The sequence below is a fragment of the Mytilus edulis genome, chromosome 12 (genome assembly GCF_963676685.1).
Source record: "Mytilus edulis chromosome 12, xbMytEdul2.2, whole genome shotgun sequence".
NCBI classification, from domain to species: domain Eukaryota; kingdom Metazoa; phylum Mollusca; class Bivalvia; order Mytilida; family Mytilidae; genus Mytilus; species Mytilus edulis.
Window position 1 is genome coordinate 41,652,999 of NC_092355.1, and position 16,058 is coordinate 41,669,056.

The 16,058-nt window shown below is 32.0% G+C and overlaps 1 protein-coding gene across 1 annotated transcript in view; it reads right to left on the reverse strand.

Moving 5' to 3' along the window:
- Positions 1–4,117: 4,117 nt before the first annotated feature.
- The window catches only part of LOC139498490 (uncharacterized protein PF3D7_1120600-like), a 39,789-nt gene continuing 27,848 nt past the window's right edge, over positions 4,118–16,058 (reverse strand). Inside the window, exons 8-22 of the mRNA XM_071286894.1 lie at positions 14,986–15,176; positions 14,205–14,354; positions 13,799–13,899; positions 13,081–13,200; positions 11,945–12,158; positions 11,426–11,528; positions 10,388–10,485; positions 10,041–10,175; positions 9,418–9,514; positions 8,987–9,111; positions 7,944–8,036; positions 7,511–7,596; positions 6,709–6,808; positions 5,572–5,691; positions 4,118–4,935 (exon numbers count right to left, since the gene is read on the reverse strand). Of these exons, the coding sequence (XP_071142995.1) occupies positions 4,801–4,935; positions 5,572–5,691; positions 6,709–6,808; positions 7,511–7,596; positions 7,944–8,036; positions 8,987–9,111; positions 9,418–9,514; positions 10,041–10,175; positions 10,388–10,485; positions 11,426–11,528; positions 11,945–12,158; positions 13,081–13,200; positions 13,799–13,899; positions 14,205–14,354; positions 14,986–15,176 (1,868 nt within the window). The 3' untranslated portion in view covers positions 4,118–4,800. The remainder of the gene's footprint in view (positions 4,936–5,571; positions 5,692–6,708; positions 6,809–7,510; positions 7,597–7,943; positions 8,037–8,986; positions 9,112–9,417; positions 9,515–10,040; positions 10,176–10,387; positions 10,486–11,425; positions 11,529–11,944; positions 12,159–13,080; positions 13,201–13,798; positions 13,900–14,204; positions 14,355–14,985; positions 15,177–16,058) is intronic.

Sequence of the window (16,058 nt, forward strand, 5' to 3'; positions counted from 1 at the left end):
ATATTTCAGAATCTAAAGAACTATGGGTAATTTTTCAAAGTGAAAATATTTGGTATAGTTTCAATTGTTTAGGACAATTTTAATCAATCACAATGCTTTGAGTGTATAATTATGAAAAAAATACCCAGAATGCATTAAATTCTGAAAAGGCAAATTTAAACAGATAAAAGATACTTATATTGGTGTATGCATATATCCTGAAATCAATAATTAATCTCACTTTTTGTCTATGTTTAAAAAAATACCCATAATATAATAAATGCTTGCAACAATTTCTGAATTTACAGTGCAAACATTTCAAGTTCTTGAATAAATAATAATTTTGACCTACAGCTGTCAGAACTTATATATTTGTTTTTACTTTGAGTCCCTACATACATAATATAGTCCTACATGTATATTGTAAAAAGCTTATGACTTCAGAAACAGTGCATTTTCTAAGTGAATCTTTATTTTAATCTATATTGTGTTGTTAATCGTAATATTTATGTATAGAATATTAAATTTCATTAATAAAAATTTACACTTTTGCTTATATGTGTTGTTGGATTGCCGTCAGATTGATGTATACTATACATTTAATTTATTCATTGAAAAAAAGGCTGACAAATTGAACTAACTATTAACATTTTTACAAATGAATAAAATCATATTGAGACCAATATTTGAGCATTACATTCTTTTATCATCAAGGCCGTAGGGCATGTTCATTTAAAGTGAGGCAATTCGCCGAGCGGAGCGAGGCGAAAAAATTTTGGGCTTTTTTTTTAGGGTAGTTCGGGTGCCTGAAACGGGAGAAGCTTCTTCCAGCATTACCATCTATAATAAAAAAAAATAAAAAAATATAACAGAAATGCGTTTTTTTTATTAACTAGCCTAGTAAGTAACAAATCAAGTTTCAATATTAAAGTTAATCTCTGTTGGTCAACTAAAACTTTCCGATTCTTCTGTGACCTGTACTATCGAAAAGCTTCAACATACGTTCTTATATGATATATACATACGAGTCTAAATTGAAAACTACGTTCAAACCTATGATTGTGTTGAAAAAAAACGCAATTTTTATACGTGTGCATGTAAAACAAATTTCGTTGTAGAAGGGTCTAAAAACAGCACAAACAACATTTTGCAAAAGACCAAAAAGTGAAAAAGTATATTTAAACAAAACGCATTTGACTAACATATATATAGTTATCAAAAGTACAAGGATTATAATTTAGTACGCCAGACGCGCGTATATATATGTATGTCCAACAGCAAGTTATAAGCTTCTAAAAGACGAGCATCAATAAGAATATATTTATTATACAAAATCATTAACCATAAGAATAGGTACAGAGAAAAATAGACCAACATTGTTACTTAACCGGATTTTTGAAACATTCCGCTGGAAGACCTACCTGGACACCTTTTTCTGCTGGAAGACCTATACCTGGACACATTATTCTATCAATTTTTAAGTCATTGGTTTGACCTACCGGGGTTCGAACCCACAACATATCGCACTAGAATCAATGGAACACGCTTGCTTAAAACCAGACAATGCTGATCATTAACAGAAAAAGAAACATGAAATAAAATATTTTCAAACAATACCAAAAATATATTTCATACTTTTATTAAAGATAAATAAAAATCAAGAATTGCCTAATACATTAAAGATTTCCATATAAAAGGCGCTTCATGATTTTGTTTAAATTAATTATGAATACTATAGTAATTATAATATTTTTGGCCAATGAATTATTTTAGTGTACAGATTAATAACTATAGCGTTATCGATTTAAAAATAAACCAAGAAAAGTAATAAGCCAGCATACTTATAGGGGGTGTTTATACTCATGAGTTACCTTTTTCATATTTTTTCTTTTTAAATAACCAATCTTCAACCAGTTTTGTAACGACATTAAGATTTGTTTCAATTTTTTTTTATTTTGATTTGTATTCGGAACACTTATTTTGTTACCGTCATCGCTATGGTAAAACTAGAGGCTCTAAAGAGCCTGTGTCGCTCACCTTGGTCTATGTGACTATTAAACAAAGGAAGCAGATGGATTCATGACAAAATTGTATTTTGGTGATGGTGATGTGTTTGTACATCTTACTTTACTGAACATCCTTGCAGCTTACAATTATCTCTATCTATAATGAAGTTGGCCCAGTAGTTTCAGTGGAAAATGTTAGTAAAATTTACAAATTTTATAAAAATTGTTGAAAATTGACTATAAAGGACAATAACTCCTTAGGGGGTCAATTGACCATTTCGGTCATGTTGACTTATTTGTAAATCTTACTTTGCTGAACATTATTGCTGTTTACAGTTTATTTCTATCTATAATAATTTTCAAGATAATAACCAAAAACAGTAAAATTTCCTTAAAATTACCAATTCAGGGGCAGGAACCCAACAACGGGTTGTCCGATTTATCTGAAAATTTCAGGGCAGATAGATCTTGACCTGATAAACAATTTATCCCCCTGTCAGATTTGCTCTAAAGGCTTTGGTTTTTGAGTTATAAGCCAAAAACTGCATTTTACCCCTATCTTCTATTTTTAGCCATGGCGGCCATCTTGGTTGGATGGCCGGGTCATCGGACATATTTTTTAAACTAGATACCCAAAAGATGATTGTGGATAAGTTTGGATTAATTTGGCCAAGTAGTTTCAGAGGAGAAGATTTTTGTAAAAGATTACTAAGATTTACGAAAAATGGTTAAAAATTGACTATAAAGGACAATAACTCCTATATGGGTCAACTGACCATTTCGGTCATGTTGACTTATTTGTAAATCTTACTTTGCTGAACATTATTGCTGTTTACAGTTTATTTCTATCTTTAATAATTTTCAAGATAATAACCAAAAACAGTAAAATTTCCTTAAAATTACCAATTCAGGGGCAGCAACCCAACAACAGGTTGTCAGATTCATCTGAAAATTTCAGGGTAGATAGATCTTGACCTGATAAACAATTTTCTAATAGTCAGATTTGCTCTTAATGCTTTGGTTTTTAAGTTATAAGCCAAAAACTGCATTTTACCCCTATGTTCTATTTTTAGCCATGGCGGCCATCTTGGTTGGTTGGCCGGGTCCCTGGACACATTTTTTAAACTAGATACCCAAAAGATAATTGTGGCCAAGTTTGGATAAATTTGGCCCAGTGGTTTCAGAGGAGAAAATTTTTGTAAAAGATTACTAAGATTTACGAAAAATGGTTAAAAATTGACTATAAAGGGCAATAACTCCTATATGGGTCAACTGACCATTTCGGTCATGTTGACTTATTTGTAGATCTTACTTTGCTGAACATTATTGCTGTTTACAGTTTATCTCTATCTATAATAATATTCAAGATAATAACCATATAACGGCAAAATTTCCTTAAAATTGCCAATTCAGGGGCAGCAACCCAACAACCGGTTGTCCGATTCGTCTGAAAATTTTAGGGCAGATAGATCTTGACTTAATAAACAATTTAACCCCATGTCAGATTTGCTCTAAATGCTTCGGTTTCAGAGTTATAAGCCAAAAACTGCATTTGACCCCTATGTTCTATTTTTAGCCATGGCGGCCATCTTGGTTGGTTGGCCGGGTAACCGAACACATTTTTTAAACTAGATACCCCAATGATGATTGTGGCCAAGTTTGGTTAAATTTGGCCCAGTAGTTTCAGAGGAGAAGATTTTTGTAAAAGTTAACAACGACGACGGACGACGGACGACGGACGACGGACGACGGACGACGACGGACGCCGGACGCCAAGTGATGAGAAAAGCTCACTTGGCCCTTCGGGCCAGGTGAGCTAATAAAAGCTGCAATCATATTGTATGTAGTAGTGTGCTGGTAGATAATTTGAAACGCGAAACTCGCATATTGATAATGTAAAATATATATTTTAAAAAATGACACTTTAAAAAGTTTGGTCGTCGTTTCAAAAGTGAGGCATTTGCCTCATTTGCCTCCATTACGCTACGGCCCTGATCATTATTGCATTTTAAACATTGCACTCAGCATGGCAACTAGACTAAAACTTTAAACTTCAATCCCAAATAATACTGCTGAAAAATATAATTCATACCATTTGCTTATCATACCAAAAATAATATATTCAAACATTTAATTTAAGCCGTTGAGAACTTTAATCACAGACATATTTGACAGACATTATAACAAGATACCAGTTTATCATTTTTTTAGGTACCAGATAATTCAGATTTAACAATAATAATAATTTTCAATCAACAAAACACAACACAATGTGCAAGAAATCATATAAATACAAACAAATACTGGAGCTTACATGTAAATATCACAGTTGTTCTAATTTTATATCACAGTTTATGTTTTTAACTTCACAATGGACGGACAAATACAATTTTGAAAGGAAGTTCCCAGTAAACTTAATATAAATTCATATTCATGATTAAACTAGAAAAATAGAAACTATTTAAGAACAGTGTGAATATCCACATCCCATAACTTCATTTTTTTTTCTTTAACCATTCCTTACTATCATTTTATGTCCATGACGCCCTTGCTCAATATTCATGCCCTGTTTCAAATTTTTAATGTAATTTTTTGGTTTCTAATCTCTTCGGACATGTCTAAATAATTATCAGAATGTATCAAATTGCCATGATAGTTTTCCACAACAAAGATGTTGCCTAAAACTGTGGCACTAAACATCACTTCATATCATATTCATATAAAGATCTGAAAAAGGGAGGTAATTTGAAAAAATTATTATTAAAATTATCTCCCTTGAAAACTCATTAAACTGTTTTTAATACAAAATTTAATATTATGAAATATCCAAACTAACATTAAAAGGATCATCAACTATTTTTTGATGAATTTCTATAAATAATGGTACATAAGTCACAAAGTCCATAAAATCTATATATCCTGTCCCAAATCTGTTAAACTTGCTTAAAACCTGAAAATAAACATAAATACATAGTTCGATTATTTATTTTTATTGAAAACATTTTTAAATACAGCCATTCAAGAAATTACAACCTTATTTCAAAATAGAATATGCAATTTAAAAAGGTTCAACTGATATGTGTTAAAAGACCTTTTTATTACACATGATACATACTGTTTGATATTTGTTGGATACCAATTTTCGTGGGTTTTGTGGGTACAGGTGAACAAATTCAAATGTTCAACAAATAACATATTTTTGATAAGCTTTGTTTACAAAAATTGGCAAAACTACGATCAAATATCCACGAACAAATATGCTAGTTTTTAGCAATCCACGAAAAGTGATACCCACGAAAATAAATAAATTCACAGTATTTTTTTGTGTTTTTTTTTGTTTTTTTTAGTCAGCACTGATGTTTTTTTAATACATTGCAAAAGATAACATTTACGACTTATTTTTTCAAGTGAATAACATTAAAAATCCCATTATATAAACATTTCGCAAATTCTAAAAACAAATACTATGATGAATTCAAGATGTTATTTCTATTCTTTCTAGGGTTGCTGTCTCATCGGCAAATTCATTTGATTTCCTTTATACAAAAAATATACAAGGTCCACATTTAGTTAATAAGAAACTTACATATCCCACACATTCTGGATCCAGCCCGCCTGCTGTTAATTCTACCGCTAGCTGTGATGCTTTAGCATTGCCATTGTTGTTTGTCTCATAATCGCCGTCTGCTAACAGTCCAAATAACTCCTGTAAAATATATTTTGGAATTATAATGTGTAATTGAATAAAAGCTGAAATACAGATAAAAACGTGTCCAGACTCACCCGGACAAGATGCCCGACTCACATTATCATTTTTATGTAAAGTGGGCCGTGAAATTAAGTCAAACCTCTAATTTGGCATAAAAATTAGAAAGAGCATAACATAGGGAATATGCATACTAAGTTCCAAGTTGATACGTCAAAAAAAAATATACCTAAACCAAAATTCTTAACCTGAAGAGGGACAGAAGGATGGACAAACAGATGCACAGCCACAGACTGAAACAAGAATGTGTCCCCAGTACACAGATGCCACATCCGCACTATCATTTTCTATGTTCAGTGGACCATGAAAATGGAATAAAATCTTTATTTTGGCATTAAAATTAGAAAGATCATACCATACAGAACATGTTTATTAAGGTTCAAGTTGATTGGACTTCAACTTCATCAAAAACTACCTCGACCAAAAAGTTTAACCTGAAGCAGGACAGAAGGATGAACGGATGGACGAAATTTTGAACAGACAAACGGAAGGAAGCACAGACCAGAAAACATAATGCCCATAAATGGGGCATAAAAAAATAATGGGTCTAAGTGGGACATAAAAATATCAACAGTGTTCCAAAAAAACGACTAATAATTAAACTAGACAAAAATTGCATTCGAATACAATAGACCATTTTCCTATTACTGACTTTTGACTCCAGTTTTTATAAGTTTTGGACAGGTTAACTATTCTGTCTTAGAACATCCTGGTACTCGGTCAACTACAACCAACCAAAAGAAGTATAATCAAATATATAAAAAGGTGCAATTTGGGCAGAAAGTTTACCGTTATCAGATCATTAAGTCGTGTAAAAAAAGCATTTAAAAACAGTTAACTTTCCCTCAAAATGTCCTTTCACAGAGAAGGTAACCCTGCAGAGTCAAAAATGGTTATATGAAAATGGTCTTATTCCACTGGTTTCAAAATGAACTAAATTATTATGACAGTGTTTACCTTTGAAGTTTCCATCTTAAGATCTAAGGCATCATAGCTTCTTCTTTTCTTCTTAGTTTCTTCTGGATTATCTTTAATTAATATCTTCTTTATAACAGGGCTACAATAAAACAGAAGAAATGCAACTTTTGTTTCAAAATAAAATCAAAAAATATATTCATAGAAACAGTAAAATATTAATTTCAGTAAAGTACTCCTTCGAAAATTAAAATTAAATGTCAAAATCTTTGTTTGCTGCACTTTTCAAATAATTTTGATACAAGTAGTTGCCTCCACATTCCACTGCTTATGACTTTTCCTCTAAACCAATCAGCACAGAGCATCTATTCAGATTCTGAAAATGTCAGCCAGGTGTTCAGAAAAAAAATCAGAATTAATGTTAAACAATTACTGCAAATGTCTTGCTGAAGTTTTGCTGTAAACTTGCTGGAATATACTAAATTCAGCCATTTTTAAGAAAAAGTTTTTTTAGAGATTCTGAAAATTTTAACAAGGTGCTCAGGAAAAAAAATCAGAATTCATGCTGAATGTTTTTTGAAAAATCTTGCTGATTTTTTACTGAACATTTGCTGAAAACTTGTTGCAATGTGCAAATTTAAGTCATTGTTAAGGAACGGGTTTAATGAATGTGTTTAGTAATATTCCAGCATCTTGTTCTGAAAAAATTCCCAAAGCTATTTTCATGAGGGTGGTACTTATTCCTATAGCTCTCATGCACTCTTACTCTTTGATGAAATTCCATCTCGATATCTTTATATTGCTTTATTGAAAATGTTTGAGTAAATTATCTTATTGTACTTACTCCATTTGAGATATTTTCTCTGACAATGCAGCTATAACTGTGAAAAGTTGGAAATTAATTTTTCTTCTGCCAGGTAAATTTAAAATCTACAAGAAAAAAAAGACAATTAAAATTAACTGTTTGATGCACAAAACTTGCTGACCATTATTTTATCTATTGACACACAGGGAAAGAATTAACTGAGAAACCAATATCCAATAGTTTTTGAAATTTCAAGTCAGGAATATGACATTTATTATCCATTCGTTTGATGTGTTTTGAGTTTTTCATTTTGCTATTTGATAACGGACTTTGGGTTTTGAATTTTCCTTGGAGTTCAGTATTTTTGTTATTTTAAATTTTTCATGAACAATCCCTCTTGAATTTTGTACCGTAAATTAGATTGAATCAAAATTGACATTTTGTAGTTATAAATACCTTCTAATTAACATACCTGATATATATAGTCAAACTCTGACTCTGATATTAAATTATGATTGACAACTTGTAATGCCCCTTCTAATTCTTCTATATTCATTTCTATATCCTAAAGAAGAAAAAAAATTGAAACTAAATTATAATCCTGGTACCTTTGACAACTTTTTACACCACTGGGTCGATGCCAACCCTCGTGGACGTTTCGTCCCCGAGGGTATCACCAGCCCAGTAGTCAACACTTCGGTGTTAACATGAATATCAATAATGTGGTCAGTTTTATAAATTTCCTGTTTACAAAACTTTGAATTTTTCAAAAAAACTAAGGATTTTCTTATCCCAGGCATAGATTACCTTAGCCGTATTTGGCACAACTTTTTGGAATTTTGGATCCTCAATGCTCTTCAACTTTGTACTTGTTTGGCTTTATAAATATTTTGATATGAGCGTCACTGATGAGTCTTATGAAGACGAAACCTGCATCTGGCGTACTAAATTATAATCCTGGTACCTTTGATAACTTTTTACATAGTCTATTGGTCGCTATGAATACACTTTATTTAAGTTCGAACTACATTCGTAAAATAAGCCATTATGAAGCACATGTAAAAATTTACCAGATATTCTGGAGAAAACAAAACATAAAAATGGTCCATTAGATGTAACAGAGGTCATATGATTAAATGTGTGTTGCTATAATTGTTGATAAACAAACTAGAAGATGAGGTGGGGTATATACCCTTTCTTAATACATGTTGTATATGATGCATTTAGAACACAGATGATGCCCAGTTTAGCATATGATGGGACATAACTTAAGAATGGTAAAAGTGAGACAACCCAAATCTGAACTTGATCTGTATCTTGTGGTAACAGGCATTTTTTATAAGTTTTTATAACATTTGGTTGAAGAAAACTCAAGTTCAGAGAAATGAAAATACTTTTGTGACGTACAGATGTACGCACAAAGGTAACACTATGCTGAAAACCCCGTATATCAACGATTCTTGTTGTAAGTTTAATTTAAGTTTTTCCAGATGGGGAGATAACTCTTGTACTTACAGGATCAGGATGTAGATGTCTGTAGAGGGCGCTCTGTTGGCGTCTAAATTCTATCGGCTGATTATTATCATTTTGTTCATTGAAGAAAACCTCCATACAATATAGACTCAATAAATTCTTCTCTCCTGGAATACAAAGAAATAAATTATGGATTAATTTATTTATTTTCAATATAATTTAAGATCCCATTATTCTTTATTCTCATTTTTTTGGCATAGATTTTTCTATATTCATTGCTTTTTTGTCCTTTATTCTGCATCCTTTTACAATTATTTTCTATTCTGTAAACTCCACCATTTTTCATTTTCCTTTCAGCCATGGTATTATTTTTTCTATTTTATTTTTTCAATTTTCAATTAGCCCCCCTTTTTTCCCCCTCTTGATTTCAAGCTTTAGCATCCTACCCTTTATAGAGATCTAATTTAACATACCTTCTAATTCCATTAGCCTATCATCTATACCAGTTAACTTCTCAGCACATCTCTGCATCTCAAGATCAATTTGTGGTATTTCTCCAGTCTTACAAATCTTCAACAGAAACAAATAATGCAATGTAGCTAATTTAAGTATTCAATGCAAAAAAACAATCAAAACTTCAAATTAGCCGTTTCAGAATCTAAAGAATCATGGGTAATTTCATTGTTCGTACCCCAAAATGAAAATAACGATACGTCATTGGTTAAATTTCCATTGTTTATGACATTTTTAACCAATTAGGACGTTGTGGTGTACAATTTTGAAAATATTACCCAGGATGCATTAGATTCTGAAACAGCGAATTGACTGACTATTTTGGAATTTATTACATTCTCTTTAGGTACTCATTCCATATTACTGGTCAAATTATCTAACTATTTTATTTTCAAATATCCAAGGCCACAGAAAACAGATGTATTTTATCTATTTGATTAGGTCACTGTGTCAGCAAATATTTTCAGAGACGAACATTCCCTTGTTATATTATTTATTTTTTGTCATCATATACAAAAACTTAAAAACAATTTTTCCTTCAATGTAAAAGTGAACATGAAATTCTAGTATAAATCATTCTTACCTTTTTGTACATAGATTCATCTAATCTCATAGCAATAACTTCATCAGTTATATCTTCTGCTCTAAGAGGTACAGAAGGGGGTTCATCCTCATCATCTCCAAAGTCATCCAAATTCTTACCCTTCTTCTTCTTTTTCTAAAAAAAATTCAAATGAATAGATAACCTCCTAAAAACAAAATTTTAACAAACAACAAAACAAATATGGGGTTTTAACCCTTCAATCATATTTGTTGTAACTCAAATGACTGTTTTTTCCATCATGATATAATATGCCATATTTGTTTTTACCTTGAAATTGATCAGGGTTCCAAATTAACCCCTTCCCTTCTACCACTTTATTTGCTTACCTTCTTTTTACTTTTCTTCACTTTAGGTTGGTACTGAACTCTGGATATTTCTGGAATCAACTGTTTGGCCCTCTCTGCTATCTGACCTAACTTTTTACCTAAAATTAAAAAAAATAATTTAAGCACTAATCTCCAAAAATGCATCCCATTACATTCTTTTCCTAAATCTGAGGGCACCATTTGTGCACTATGCTTGATTGGTTGATTTTTTGGTGTTTTGAACACTCTTGGATTTAGCGTGGCGGTCAAATTTTGTTCATAGAGAAATCAATTTTTTATACAAATAAGGCCGTTCGTTTTCTTGTTATCTTGTTTTACATTGTCATTTCAAGGCCATTTATAGCTATGCGGTATGGGCTTTGCTCATTGTTGAAGGCCGTAAGGTGACCTATAGTTGTTTATTTCTGTGTCATTTTGGTCTCTTGTGGACTGTTGTCTCATTGGCAATCATACCACATCTTCTTTTTTATAAGCTCCAGAATCTAGAGTGTGACAGAGAGTTGTCTCATTGGCATGCATAACACATCTTCTTATTTCTATGAACCTTTGACAGGGAATCTCGGACCACCTGGCCACCAAGATGTCCCTCCTTTTTAGAACTATGTTAAACAAAAAAGATTACTGTGAGCAGTTATTCTATTTTGTTGTTTGGGGGGGGGGGGGATTTTTCCATCAATGACCCTATTCTTTACCAGTAGACATGTTTTTCTGATTTTCCCAAGTCAAGAGCCTCTGGCCTTTGTTAGTCTTGTATTATTTTTTATTTTAGTATCTTGTGTACAACTTGGAGTTTAGTATGGTGTTCATTATCACTGAACTAGTATAAATATTTGTTTGGGGGCCAGCTGAAGGATGCCTCTTGGTGCGAGAATTTCTCGCTGCATTTAAGACCTGTTGGTGACCTTCTGCTGTTGTTTGTTCTATGGTTGGGTTGTTGTTTCTATGACACATTCCCCATTTCCATTTTCAATTTTATGTTGTTGATTGATATTTCTCCAAGCAGACACCATCACCACCCCTATAATAATGAGATCTTACTTTGCAGTACATGTAGATCGTCAGTGATCTGTCGTTGTTTCTTGTCCAGCATTTCCAGGGTATAAGAGATCTTCTCTAAATATTGCTCTGAAACACCAACACCCTGTAATAAATAGACTATATTTAGCTTTTGATATGAATTAAACCTTGGAAAAGAGCAATAAACTGTAAAATGGTTTGTTGTGTTTGATTTTCATAATTTCATGTGTCAAAGCTGTGTTTATGACGTTTACCTGTGTATTTATTGTCCATAATGCTGGTCTATTTCAAAGATTTTTTCCCAAATTTAGGAAAGTAAAAAACCCTAAAAAAAAATTCACTCCTTTACCCTTTCATGAAAATAAGAAAATGTGAAGTGTTGAAAAATCATTGATCAATCATAATAAATTTCCGCAAAAAACACTTAACTCATTCTTTTACAAGAATATAAACTAACTGAAATAGGTTAATCTACAAATGCCAGACAGATTTTTGGCAGTGTATAAAAGATCTTTATTTTCATTTATTGCAAAAACTTACAGGTCTTGCCACATCACGACCTCTACTAATTGTGACAAGGTCATGGAACATGTTAAGTTGGTGTTCTTCCCATCCCATACCATGGCTATTTCCATCATTTTTGTCGATCGGCATTCCCGTCCTTGGTGACAAGATGGGCTCCCTATCATATCTCATTGGCTGACCCTCAATTATATTCTTGTAAATTCTTTCATAGAATGGTAGTCTATCTTTACTGCAAAAAATAAATAATCAAGTTTATGAAATAGATACTGTATAGTGGGTTATTTTAGCGGGTGTAAAATTTCATGATTTTCATTGAAAAAGGTATACGAAATATTTTGGCGGTTATTATTTTGGCTGATTCAAAACTTTTATCAATACCTTTGCATTTGCAATTTTAAATTGGCAGAATTTATTTTGGCGATTTTGTTCTATCCGCAAAAAAAAAGGAAAAATTTCCCGCTATAATTAGAATTTTACAAATATTAAGCTTTCCTAAAGTAAATTTATGTTCTTTTGAAATTGTGATGATTAGAAAACCTTTAGTTTTCATATTCTTGCAAAGTATTAGACTTGCCATCATGCAGTTGATTCCAAATATTATGAGGATTTTTTTTTTATCAAAGAGAGTTCCAAGGGTACTAAGTTTTTAGTGAATCACAGAACAAAATGATTAATTAAATACACATTACAAATATCTTTTTGTGAAATTAAGTATCTATGAAAACGGATTTTTTTATAATCAATGAAAATTGTGGCCCAATAAAATTGAGAAAGGAAATGGGGAATGTGTCAAAGCGACAACAACCCGACCATAGAGCAGACAACAGCCGAGGGCCACCAGTGGGTCTTCAATGTAGCGAGAATTCCCGCACCCGTAGGTGTCCTTCAGCTGGCCCCTAAAAATATGTATACTAGTACAGTGATAATGGACGTCATACTAAACTCCGAATTATACACAAGAAACTAAAATTAAAAATCATACAAGACAAACAAAGGCCAGAGGCTCCTGACTTGGGACAGGCGCAAAATTGCGGCGGGGTTAAACATGTTTATGAGATCTCAACCCTCCCCCTATACCTCTAGCCAATGTAGAAAAGTAAACGCATAACAATATGCATTAATAATTCAACAGCATGCAAAATACAATTTACCTGACAATACAGTATTTAGCAAGGAAATCTAATGGATCTCTCATTTCTCTCACTTCTTCCTTAGTAACAGGGGCCTCTGCAGCCTGCTTACTTCTACTTCTTTTATGTGTTGACCTTGGCCTTAAATGAAAATTTAGAAATGAGGTTGACATCAAACCAACAATAACAATTCATTCATTACTGTGGATTTAAACAGTATATTGTTTTTCTTAATAAGTCAGCAATGCTCATTGATCAAAGCTAGTTAAAATGAAGCAGCACAAAAATTGATGAGAAATTGAAGGAAATTACTGAAACTCCATATTTTATAAGAATTGGTCATTCTAAATATTTTAATTTGAGTAAGTAACACATCAGGAGCCTGTAATTCAGTGGTTGTCGTTTGTTTATGTGTTACATATTTTTTTTTCGTTCATTTTTTTACATAAATAAGGCTGTTAGTTTTCTCGTTTGAATTGTTTTACATTGTCTTATCGGGGCCTATTATAGCTGACTATGCGGTATGGGCTTTGCTCATTGTTGAAGGTCGTACGGTGACCTATAGTTGTTAATGTCTGTGTCATTTTGGTCTTTTGTGGATAGTTGTTTCATTGGCAATCATACCACATCTTCTTTTTTATATTGTTAATCACAAGCTTAAGTGATACAAAGCAAAATATTCTTATTGCAACACTATTATAAACGATTTTTTGAACGAACAATATGTATTAAATCTTACATGTTGACTTTCTTCTTCCTCTGTGTTGGTGACTTTATTGCCTCTTTAAGTTTCGGTACAGGTAGAATAGCTGTCCGTCTGTCATCTTTAGCCGCTCTTTCCTAAGAAAAAGAATTCGAAAAAAAATTAGTATCAATTAAAAGATCTTTTGATTCGGTAGTTATTGTCACTTTCTTATGTATGGTTACTGAGACTCAATAAATGCTTGAACTTGCAAGAGGATTAACTTTAAAGTATAACCTATTTAGTTATTATAGCAAATGATAATTAACCTTTGAAAAATAGTAATACAAGAGAGTATCCAAGTTTCTCATATCCACAATAATTTCAATTCATTTATTTTTTCTACTCCCAAAAGTCCAGAAAAAAAATCACTTGTGAAAATGAGTTAGTAAGGAAATCCTACCCTTTTCTGTTCTGTGATTTCTGGTAGAGGTGGTGTGTCTAGTCGTACCAGTTCAGGTAGTTTGATGGGTGTGGTATCCTCTGGCTCGGGGGTCACTATGGCCGTCTCCTGTTCCTTCACCTGAGGTAGGGGGGTCTGTGGGGTACAGCTCTATAAAAATATATTTAAAAATTTTAAATCTTCATTCATCTCTATTGAATTCATTCACAATTTTTTTTTATAAAACCGACTACTTCTTTTGTGTAGAAAATGGCAAGTTAAAAGCATTTGTATAATGTTTTTGACCAAATTTGGGGAAGATTAGCTTTTGGGTAGTAAGAACAATTATAGTCAGACTTAATAACTGGGTAGGCAAATGCTCACATTTATCTGTGTCAATACAATATGCTTTGTGTCCCTCAAAACATTAAACTTTATACAGTATAATTGTATATAGCATTTTCTGAAATTGAATTAATTAATTATCTAGCATTTATGTCCTTTGTCCAACAATCACAATAATAAAAATGCACACAAAATTTCTGAATTTTATTGTACAGTTAGTTCTCAATAAAAGAAAGGTTAGTCTTAATGCAAATGGATCTAGAAATATTTGTCAAAAAGCTAACTGCAAAATCTTAAATTGTAATTTAAATAATGTTTAATTCATAGATTTTCGAGTGATACCTTTTTCTTTCTTTTTTCAAAATTATAACTTTTTGTAGCAAAATTTAAGTAGGTGGCAAAGTGTAAGACTGTTGCAGTAACCTATTACTTTTGGTACTTATTTAGAAAATCTTACCCTTGCTATTGGTGTTGGTGGTTTCCTTTCGATTTCCTTCTTGACGAACTGTTTTTTCTGTATGACTCTCTTTGGTTTTTCTACAACGGGAGAAGGTGTCCGGATTGGCCGAGATGGACCGGACTTTCCGACAGTAAACTCTGGTGTAGGGAATCTAAATGGTTGTGGGGTCATCGCTAGCTGTGGTGAGTCTATATAGAAGCATATAAGCTATAAAGCAAGCCCTAATTCCAGTTAAGCTATTGATTATATATATATGATAATACACAGTGTTCATGCCATTTTTACCAAAGCAGAAACAAATGGTTTATTTAGAAGTTTAAAAATTTACTTGGTTCAAAATTTATAAAAAGATGTATACTGTGGATTCATTTTTATTCGTGGTATACCAATTTTCATGGGTTTCGTGGGTCACAGCGAACCACGAATTTAAGAATTCAACGAAGAATAATCCCGAGAAATGTGTATGGAGTCGGATGTTTATTTCCGGTTATGTTAGGCAGTTCTAGTATAGTGTTGGTTAGGCAGTTCTAGTATAGTGTTGACTAGCGATAAACATTGTAACATAACACGTGTTTTTTATTGAAAGAAGATACAAGTATTTGATTGAATCTATAATAAATTTATCGAATATCAGAGATAATTTACTTTTTTAAATTGATTAAAACTGCAAGTTGTTAATTACCGTGTCATAGTTTGATTTACCAGTGATTAAAAATCAATAGGATTAAGTACGGAGATATTGCCCGTAGGTAATATTGTTTATGACAGGAACATTTATTTTCACACCTTATACTTATATCACTGTTTATTATATCGTGATTAGGGAAATGAGCTTTCAATCATAAAGTTTTGAATGCCTTATAGAATTCAGACAAGAATTTATAAATTGTAAAACAAACAACTAATTAGTTGTCTCTGTCCATTATTGTAATCGAAGTTATCAATGAGCACTTTAACCTAGAATGACCAAGCAAGAATTTTGACAATTCAATGAATTCCTTCTTTTCTGTTTTGTTTTATTATTGATCAAACCAAGGAGGTTATTTGATCTCCTAAATCAAAAGGAAATC